The sequence below is a fragment of the Melozone crissalis genome, unplaced genomic scaffold (assembly GCF_028551555.1).
Source record: "Melozone crissalis strain CALT ecotype California unplaced genomic scaffold, PUWL_Pcris_2 ptg000029l_1, whole genome shotgun sequence".
In the NCBI taxonomy this organism is placed as follows: domain Eukaryota; kingdom Metazoa; phylum Chordata; class Aves; order Passeriformes; family Passerellidae; genus Melozone; species Melozone crissalis.
The window spans coordinates 1,776,424-1,786,948 of NW_026535807.1; the positions used below are offsets into that span (position 1 = coordinate 1,776,424).

The following is a 10,525-nucleotide window of genomic DNA, read 5'->3' on the forward strand; positions in this document are numbered from 1 at the left end:
GGTGTTTGGTGTGCACACACAGAGGCTGGCAGCAATTAAATTGTCTAAAATACCAGCAAGAGTCTCTGCATGAACACAGAGCTTCCCATTGCGTGGTACTCACTGCAGCTGATTGTTGAGGTTTGTGCAGCTTCAGACACTTTGCTCATATCCTGCAAGGAGTGAGGTGATCTGGCATCCTGGGGAGCAGACAGAAAACCTTTAGAGCTGAGATGAGGAAACACCACTGTAGTGAAAACCTGAGCTGGCAGCCTTTGTTTATTGTTTTCTTCCAAAGAAAGTTGTTCTTTGGGCCTTCAGAAAAAAATTACCAGCTTTTGACCCTTGCTACAGAATGGTGATTTTGCTGTAACAACAAGAAAATTATTTCCCTCTGGTTTATTTCCCTGTGCAAAGCTGCAGCCTGGGAATATTGAATGCATTTCCCTGATTGTCAGGTTTTTCTCAGTATCTCAGTCTTTGCTGATTGTTTCCTATACAATATTCTGTATGTCCTTCTTAGTAGAGAGCGAGGAAGAGGATGACAATGAAATGGAAGTGGAGGACCAAGATAGTAAAGAAGCTGAGAAGCCAAACATCATTAATTTTGATACCAGTTTGCCCACATCACATGTGGTATGTTTTTATATATTGTCCATTAAATGTATACTGAAAATATTTAAATGGGGTTTGTATAGTTTTATTGTAATGTTCTTATGCCACAAGCTTGGTTTTATTTTCACAGAATCATCATAAGATGGTTTGGGTTGGAAGGACTGTAGAGGGCACACAGTTGGATCTCCTGGGCAGGGACAGCTCAGCTTCTGCTGTCCCAGGTTGTTCCAAGCCCTGTCCAGCCTGACCATGATCCTTGGGCAGTGCCAGGGATCCAGGGGCAGCCTGTGCCAGGGTGTGCCCACCCTGACAAGGATGAATTCCTTCCCAGTATCCCATCCAGCTCTGCACACAGAGTGGGCACACAGTTGCACTCCCTGGGCAGGGACAGCTTCTGCTGTCCCAGGTTGTTCCAAGCTCTGTCCAGCCTGGCCTTGGGCAGTGCCAGGGATCCAGGGGCACCCTGTGCCAGGGCCTGCCCACCCTGACAGGGATGAATTCCTTCCCGGTATCCCATCCATCCCTGCCCTCTGGCAGTGAGAAACCATTCCCTGTGCCCTGGCACTTCGTGCCTTGGGAAGAATCTCTGTCCTCCTTCCCTGTAGCTCCTTCAGATCCTGCAATGCACATGAGATCCTTGTGGAGGCTGAGTGAGCCCAGAGCAGCCCAGACTCCCCGCGCTCCCCAGGCCCTCCCTGACCCCCGTTCCCTCCCTCCCGCAGTACCTGGGCTCGGACATGGAGGAGTTCCACGGCAGGACGGTGCACGATGACGACAGCTGCCAGGTGATCCCCGTGCTGCCCCGGGTGATGGTGATGCTGATCCCCGGCCAGACGCTGCCGCTGCAGCTCTTCCGCCCCCAAGAGGTTAGCATGGTGCGGAATTTAATTCAGAAAGACAGAACCTTTGCTGTCCTTGCATACAGGTAAAAGCCACGGGCGGGTTGCTGGTGTGTGCAGCATGTTTGTAGCACAGTTTCTGTGGGTACTAAAGCAAAAGCAGATGGTTGCGTCGGTTCTGTGCTCGATAACAAGCTGAAATTGTTTAACAGAATTTGGCTTCCAATGTGTAATGGCAGTGTAGGTGCTTGACAGCATTTCATATTTGTGTGGAGAAACAGCAAGTGCTGATCTGTGTCCTTGGCTGAGCATCCTCCTCTTTCAGTAACTGTTTGTTCCATCTTGCTGAAGAATAAGCCTTGACCTGAAATGTGAAAGTCACATTCTTGTTTTGAGAGCTGTATTGTTGCTTGTTTTGTGTGTGAACTAACAAGCACTGGCAAATGTTTCACAGTGGAGTTGAGAGACAGGAGGTGATAGAAAAGTGGAGAAGAGAAAAGCTGATTAATGCCAGAAGAAGTTGGGAATGTTCCTCCCTCTTCCCCCTGCAATTTACTATGGATTGATTGTGTGGGAGGTGGGAACAGTTCCTGTTACAAAGTCAATCCAAGGAATGTTTGCTTTCAGTGCTTTCAGTGCCTGCATTTGAAATGCTGACACACTGGTGATCCCTGTGCTCCCAGAATGTCACATCTAGACCCTAAAATAAAATCAAGTTACCTGGCAAAAAAACCCAAGCAACCAAAACAATAGAAATTGCTTTATAATGGAAAAAATTGTTATTGTGATTAATTAAAGGTATATTTCACCAAAAATTGCTTTTTTGATAGACCAATTGTACAGTCAGTGCAGGCAGAGTGGAGTCTGAATGAGCAGTGCTGTTTGGAGGGGGTTAATTAATTTAATTCTTCTTTAATTCTGTTACTCTTAGCAATGCACATGAGAGGGAAGCACATTTTGGAACGACAGCAGAAATCTATGCCTACAGAGAAGAGCAGGAATATGGAGTTGAAACTGTCAAGGTGAAAGCAATAGGAAGACAGAGGTTCAAGGTGCTTGAAATACGAACACAGTCAGATGGGTAAGAAATTATGCAGTTAATTCTGTACTCAAGTCAACTTTCATAGGAATATTCTCATATTTTCTGTATTCCCATTTGATAGCTGTGATATTTAAAGGCTCTTCTGTCTAGTTTTAACATATTATGTAATTAATGCCTTTTTCCATTTCTGAAAGGGATCAAGATCCTGAACATGCAGTAAGAATATGCTGAGTCTTCCCTCATTTTCAGCTCCTTGGCATCATGCCCTGCACCATGGCCAGAGGTCCAGGCCCCAGCATTGATCTGGGAGCATGTGGCAGTTCTTAGCACAATTGCTAGAGCTTCTGTCATATTTTCTGCAAGGCTTGTGAAGTATTACTTCAAATCTGTAAATCTAGAGCTCCTCACCCGTATCCTGCAATTCAGCATAGAGGCATTGCCAATTCAGCATAGAGGCATTGCTTTAGAAGGAGGTCTGGGAGCATTTCTGTGGTTTTGTGACCTGCAGCTGAAGAAATGAAGAATATTTGTGCTGTTTGCTCTCTAACATTTGGTTCCAATAACAGACTCTGAATGTTAGAGCTTAGGAGAAGCCCTGCTTGGACACAGGGTGGCAGTGCTTGGACAGCTGCAGCAGCAGCACCTTTGTTACTGGGAATTCACTGTCCAGAATTCCTTAGCAAGAAGAACATTTCCATAATTCTTGGTGTTTCTGGTTCCTGAGTGCTTTTGGCACAACATAATCTTGTAATTTATTGTAAGTTACCAGTTCAGTGCTGTCCCTGTGAGAAAATTAGAATTTTTTACACACTGCTCAGTATTTCAGGATTTCTGCTGCATAATCCTAATAAGACATGAAGTCTTTCCTGCTGGACAGCATTCTTAGTAGCCTCAGCCATATGCTGAGGTCTTTGTGGAAGAGGTGACCTTTGATACTGGGATATTAAAATCTGATCAGATTTTCCTGGATCCTATTTCTGCTGATTCTGACCTCGAGCTGAGCACAGCAGCTTTTGTGGTTTGAAGATAGCAAAGTGCATTTCAGCTGAACTGAGCCATTGAGATGGAAGAGCTGATTATTTATACCAAAAGTAACTTGAGGAGACAGAAATCTAAGTCTATGGTGCTGAGATGGTGGAACATTCAGCTGTGTTACCACTGCCAATCTGTCTGTATTTCTGTCCACCACAATCCCAACAGATCTGTAGTGCTCTAAAACAAAAGAAGTTCTGATGGAATGGGTTGTAGGTTAAATTCTGTAGTACTGTGGAATGATAGCTGTGTTCCCAAAAGCAGTAAAATCCATTTTATTGAATGCATGTATTAGAAGAAGCATTTAAAATGTGTACACCTCATGTTTTTGTTGCCTTTCTCAGAATCCAGCAGGCCAAGGTACAAATCCTGCCCGAGCGGGTGCTGCCTCCCACCATGGCAGCAGTGCAGCTGCAGTCTCTCAGCAGGTGCCACGTGCTCCCCTCTTCCAAACCCACCTCCTGGCAGGACAGGGCCATCAGGCAGTGGTGGCAGAAGTACCAGAAGGTGAGGAGTTATTTCACAGCTTTGGTTATTCTGCTTTTGTATTTTTGTCTGGATTTATGATGGCGTTTTGAGAATCAGCATCCAGCTCCATCTGTAGAGGAGGAGGAGGCACAGCAGGGAAGGCAGATTCCAGCCTCCTGCTTTTCATGGAATCCCACACTGGTTTGCGTTGGAAAGGTCCTTAAAGCCCATCCATGGGCAGGGACACCTTCCACTGGCCCAGGTTGTTCCAAACCCCTCCATTCTGGCCTTGGACACTCCAGGGATGGGGAGTGCACAGCCTCTTTGGGCACCCTGTGCCAGTTTATATCTGTATTTATTATTTATTCCATTGTTTTGGTCATTGACACAGAGAAGTTACCCTGAAATCTTTTGTCTCTGTAGAGATCTTTGGAGCTACCTCCAGAAATTAATACAGAGTCTTGGTAACTCAGCTCATGTTTGGATTTGCTTTTTTCTTCAATGGTTTTGAACTCTTATACCCTCAAAATCAAATTAAAAACTCCACTGATAACAAAGAACTCTTGATTCTCAGAGTTCCTGACCAAGTTCATGTGAGTGAATGAGCTCAGAAACTCTGGGCTGTGGGGTGGAAATCCCTTCCCAAGGCTGATTCTGTCAGGTGGAGCTGAAATGAAGGGAACCCACTGCAGGAAAACCTGGGGTGCAGATGCACAGCAGGGTAATTGTCCCGTTACCTGCATCTCTCTGCTGGTGTCATTTGTAAATGAGGAGAGTTGCCCTCAAGGGGGAGATGAGAATTGAATTTGTGCATATCTGCAGTGCAATATGAGCCCCTCCTTTGAAAAGCAACGTAGTTGTGGGCTGCTTTTTAGACTTTTATTAACTAAAGCTCTCCATTTCTGTGTTCAGAAATCACTGGAGAAAATTGGTTAATTAAACAAATGACATTACACTGGTGGAAATTTGGTGGTTCCAGGGACAGCTGGTGGAGACTTAGGAACAGATGCACTGTTAATAGCACTTAAATTTTCAACTGTCTTCATTTCAGACAGACACACTTTTGAAAGACATAAATTTTTATTGCTAAACATCAGAAATACCTCTAATGCAGAGACAGGTTTTGTGATAAAATCCATGTAATGTCCTGCTCAGAAGGCTTAGCCCTCAGTGCCTCTGAAAATGGGTTTGGAAGCTTCACAGTGAAGTGCTGGTCCTGATGGAGGTAATTTCTTGTATCTTTAAATAATCAGATCTGCCTTCCCTGTTTGATTTGTTTCAAAAAAAGCTGTCCCTAAAATCTGCTTTTGTTAAAAAATAAATATTTGTGGGTTTGGTTTCAGAGGAAGTTCCACTGTGCAAGTTTGACATCTTGGCCCCCCTGGCTCTACTCTCTCTATGATGCTGTAAGTTCACCCTTAAATCAAATAACCTGCAGAGAGCTTTATGGTTGTAATATCTAAATATGGGATAATAGAAAAGCTTTAATTTTATTGGCTCATAATTTCCATTTTAAAGCCTTTTATATTCAGTGTAGTGTGAAAAGATCAGGAAGGGCTTCCCCCACTGTGGTTGTTCCCTCCTTCCCAGAACAAATGTCTGGGAGGGATAGAGAGATTCTGGTTCCTTCTGTGTTGTCTCAGAGCAAAACCAGTTAAAATATGCAGGTACAAAGTGATTCTTTAATTATTCTTTAATTAAAAACTACTGTCCACTCAGGGAAAAGAGCTTACTCTACATTTTGCTTCCCTTTTGTTTTTTTCCTGAGAAGAAAGCAGCAATACCTGTGTATTTAAATTAGGCTTTTCTTCTAACAAAAGGAAACCTTGATGGAGAGAGTCAAGAGGCAGCTCCACGAGTGGGATGAAAACCTCAAGGATGAATCTCTGCCATCAAACCCAGTAGGTACGAGCTTTTCTGAACCCACAGTTTCAATTTTAATTTCTTAAGACACCACAGCTTAGATAATTACCTGTGGTAGAGTAAATAGAAACACTTGGATTTATTTCTCTGTTAATTCTAACAGACCTGCTGCTTTCTCATTTCTAGATTTTTCTTACAGAGTTGCTGCCTGCCTGCCCATTGATGATGCTTTACGTATCCAGCTGCTCAAAATAGGCAGTGCTGTGCAGAGGCTGCGCTGTGAGCTGGATATCATGAACAAAGTGAGTCATTCTGCTTTGTTTGCCATCACATTGTCAAAAACCAGGAGTGACTGTCACAATCCCTTCCAGAAATGATGGAAATCCCAACTAATCCTTCCTGAGGATGAGTTTGGGTGTTCTGTTATTTCTTCAAAAGTTTGCTCGAAAGGAAAATCGTGTCTCAGTGCTGGGTTATGTTTGGCAGCAAGAAAAAACATATATAATATATATACAATATATATTCTATATTCTATATGATATATGATGTATCATATATCATATAGTGATAATATAATATATAATATAATCAAACATTATTCTATTCTATTCTATTCTATTCTGTTCTGTTCCGTTCCGTTCCATTCCATTCCATTCACATAATTATATTTGCTTTTGTTAGAAGTATTTCAGTGTGGCACAGCCCTTTTTTAGCCAAGAGGTGGTGCTAGAAGTCCAGTGTTGTTAACAACCATCACAGCTCCACACTGACACCACTATCCAGCATTATTTTGCCATGGAAACTTGTGGATTTTGTAGCAAAATCTTTGTAGTATTGAGCATAAATCGAAAGATTGGACTAAACAGATTATTTTTACAAAAGACATATTTATTTCTTAGGCAATTCCTTGTTAAGATGTTCAGAAACTTGTTTCCTTTCCATTCTTTCCATTGCCATGGCCTTGTAGTGTTCTAACTGTTCTATTTTTGTGTAGTACAGTTCTTTGTAATAATTTATATTTTTTAAATGACAGTACTGTGTTTGTCTAATGGATACATAGCAGTGGGAGTTTTGCCTGTTTGCCTAAAAAGTAGTATCATTAAATTCTTGCCTGTTTCTGGGGAAAAGTGAACTTGAGGGTCATTTTAATAGTGATCCTCTTCCCAAATTCATGCAGCAGAAATTTAAAGAAAGGAGACAGAAAACATCTCTTCCAGATTCTGAGACAAAATGGGCAGGTGTTTGCCTGAGGCTGTAGTCAGACTAAATTTCACTTGTCTTTTCTGAGTGGAAACTCTGAAAACACCCTGATACTCAAGTTCTGCTGAGAACTGTTCCTGTTCAGCAATTATGTGTGTTCCATAAATTCCAAAGAGATAGGAAAACTTAAACTAGCCTCATAAATTCAAGTTAAAGTTGCTTTTTAGCCTATACCCAAAAGGTGTTTTCCTCATCATTCTCTTGCATTTTGGCCTGTAAATGTGTTTAGCTGTTCTGTGTTAGTGTCAGAATGGGGAGGGCATTATGGCTGTTTACAGTTTATTTAGCAGCATTTTTATCCAGAGTTCTTCAGGATGCCCTGGCTTGTTCAGAATGCCATTTCCAATAATAAAACTGATCCTGATCCATTTTCCTTTGATACCAGTGAATGATATTGTACTTTTCTCACCTGCCCTGTTGTTAACACAGTTCCCAGAGCTCATTTTAAGGAGTGTGCCTGACTGCCAGGTGTAGCACTGGGACTTCCCCTCGGGAGTGCTAATTGCATTCATTAGAGGGGTGTGGGAGTGGACATGGAGTGGAAGGGGGGCTGAATTGGACCCTGAATGCTGCGTGAGCCCTGGGGTGAGGTGGGGAAGGTCCCTGGCAGCAGAGAGGGGCCAGGGCAGCTTCAGGGGGGCTGGAGAGGAGCTGAGCAGCGGAGCTCTTGTCCTGCCTCATCTCCAGTGAGCAGAGTGGGACAGAACCCAGGGGCACCTCCAGGAGAGGGGCTGGAGCGGCTGAAATCCAACAGAACCCTCTGAAGGGAGCAGAGGAGAGAGCAGGGAGTGGTTGGAGTGTGTGGTGTCGCAGCTCAGGGGGCTCAGGAGCACAAACTCCAGGTTTTAGGAGCACTGTCCCTGTGTGCAGCATTTAATTCCAAAACCCTGTGGCTCATTTTGGGGGAATTTCACAGGCATTACCCTTAAGAAGAAGTACAGGTAATGCATGTCCTGAAAATGAATGGGAGTGTTCTGCTGAGCTGATTTAAATGCTGCTTTCCTGGGCAGTGTCAGTGATGAATTGTTTAGTTCTGCTTTGTAGAAAATGCAGAAGATGGATTAATCTGTTATAATCTCCAGGGGAGAGATCAATATGTTTTACCTATTTTTGTGAGGAAATTAAACCCATTGATCTGCAGTACCCTCAAATTTAAGAAAGACTTAATGATTGCATTTGTCTCATCTGCCTTTTCTGTGCTGTACTGCAGAAGAGCAAAGGTTGTTTTTCTAAATTAGCCTTTAGAGACCTTAAAAGGTTGGCTCATTTATTATATTTGTGGAGTCAGATCCAATTCTCTGTGTGTGAATCTTTTTGTGAGGAGATGATATGAAAACTATTATGTCTTTTAGATAATAATTAATGTTTAAATAAGTGAAATGCATAGAAAAAATATCCACATCAGTAACTGCTGAACAAAACAATTGGTCCAAAGTCTGTTCTGATGGAAAGGGAGAGACATTTTTTCCCACTGCTGATAAGCATCTGGAAATTAATGAAATTACCCTCTTTGTTTCTCTTCCCCAGTGCACATCTCTGTGCTGTAAGCAATGCCAAGACACAGAAATAACTACCAAGAATGAAATATTCAGGTGAGTTTATTACTCTTCATTTTGGATAACTCCTAGGTCAGAAACATGGGCCCAGCAAAGCAGATTAAGCTGGGATAAGTCTTAAAACTGCTGGGTTTGCCACAGCTCCAATAAAATTTAAGTAAATATTTATAGAGAGTTTATATTTGAGCTTTTTTAATAAAAAGTTGGGGAATCTCAGCATTTCCAGGTATATTGGAAGAGAAATTGGTGTTGTGCCACACCCCCAGCACCTTACTCTGAACAATTTGAAATATAAATGTGTCACATAGAAACTTTTTCATCCTGGTATTTCTGAATAAAGATTTAGATAAATTTTATTTTGCAGCACTTCATTTATGTGTCAATTAAAATGCACTAATGAGGGGATATAAACAGGCTCTCAGTATGTTGGCATGCAGGGAAGTTTCCTATTGAAGCCAATAAATGTTGTGATCCCTTTTTTCTCTGAAGAACTGAAGGTTATTCCTGATAACTGGCCCCATTCTTTTTTTGCCCTGTACAATATCTCCCATGTTTAACAACGATTACATTTCCCAAATAATTGCTGCCTCTGTCAGCCTTGTCACTGCTTTTAATCTTGATGAACCGCCAGCAGCCCATCCCCTCTGATAATGGCAAGGTTAAAAGATGCTTTGGCTTTACAAAGACTCCCCACAGTTTTTCTTTATCAGTGTGATAAGGAGCTGATGGGGTAATTAAAAGCCATTTCTTATCTTTTAATCAAATAATGGATTGCAGACCCCACAATTCCTGCTGTGTCAATATGATGAACTTTTTACAGAAGGTGTTGAGAAGTTGGTGCAATAAATGAACATTTGTGCTTACTTTTAAAGTTACATTTTCCTTGCTTTTCTTGGAACTTGCTGTTTAAAGGAACACACAGGATGAGTCTGTCGTGGACTTTCCTGCAATTCGAAGCAAATTTGAGTAATGATATTTTAAATCAGCATCTATTTTCTTTCAGTTTTTAATGCTGTAATTCAATACATGTTTTTTTTTTCCCCTACAAAAAGTGGGGATTTTTTTTGCTCTGTTGAAATATTTTAAGCTTAGTTGGAATTTTTTCTCTCTTTACATTTGTCACCGTTTGTTTTTTTTTTTTTTTTTTTGGGTTTTTTTGTGGGTTTTTTTATTTTTCCTTGCATTCTGACAAAATTCCCTGTGTGTTGCAGCTTGTCCCTGTGTGGGCCCATGGCAGCCTATGTGAATCCCCATGGGTACATCCATGAAACGCTCACTGTTTATAAAGCCTCCAACCTGAGCCTCAGTGGACGCCCCTCCACAGAGCACAGCTGGTTCCCTGGGTAAGAGCAGCGACATTTTAATAGAAAATTACCCAAATTGCCTATTTCTGGGAGGGTGGAATAGTAAATACCGAGTTTTTTAGGCACATGTCATCATTTGCTCATTTCATCATTTATGAAAAATAAATAAGTAAATTTAGACTTACTCAAGATACAGAATAAAATGGAAAAATCACATAAAATAGTGCAGAATTTAATATTTTTAAAATGGGGAAATACTAAGATTTTAAAACATAGTCTAGAATCTAAACTGTTTAAACCAAGTTGTCTGGAAATTTCTTTGTGTGTAGTTTTGTTTAAAGTTCAACTATTTTCAGAATTGTTTTCACACAGCTTTAGTGCAAGTGAAAACCAGAATATATAAGTACATTTCATCTACTGAAATACATTTTTATATCTAAAACTTGAATAAATGTTACAAATTAATAACATTTGTATTGATCTGATTATCTTTGATTTTATTTTAATAATAAATAATTAATAATGAGTCTGCCTCTCTGAGGCAATAACAGAATTAAGTGTTAAGAT

General features: G+C 41.3%; 1 protein-coding gene across 4 annotated transcripts in view; it reads left to right on the forward strand.

Annotated features, from left to right (window-relative positions):
* CRBN (cereblon) overlaps positions 1–10,525 on the forward strand; it is a 270,605-nt gene that overhangs the window by 19,293 nt on the left and 240,787 nt on the right. For 3 of the 4 annotated variants that reach the window (XM_054281110.1, XM_054281106.1, XM_054281109.1), the window contains exons 2-10: positions 503–615; positions 1,317–1,519; positions 2,365–2,514; positions 3,852–4,014; positions 5,319–5,381; positions 5,796–5,880; positions 6,025–6,140; positions 8,626–8,690; positions 9,866–9,997. In XM_054281110.1, coding sequence (XP_054137085.1) covers positions 532–615; positions 1,317–1,519; positions 2,365–2,514; positions 3,852–4,014; positions 5,319–5,381; positions 5,796–5,880; positions 6,025–6,140; positions 8,626–8,690; positions 9,866–9,997 — 1,061 coding nt within the window. In that variant the 5' untranslated portion in view covers positions 503–531. The remainder of the gene's footprint in view (positions 1–502; positions 616–1,316; positions 1,520–2,364; positions 2,515–3,851; positions 4,015–5,318; positions 5,382–5,795; positions 5,881–6,024; positions 6,141–8,625; positions 8,691–9,865; positions 9,998–10,525) is intronic. The other variant, XM_054281108.1, reaches the window with a different exon arrangement.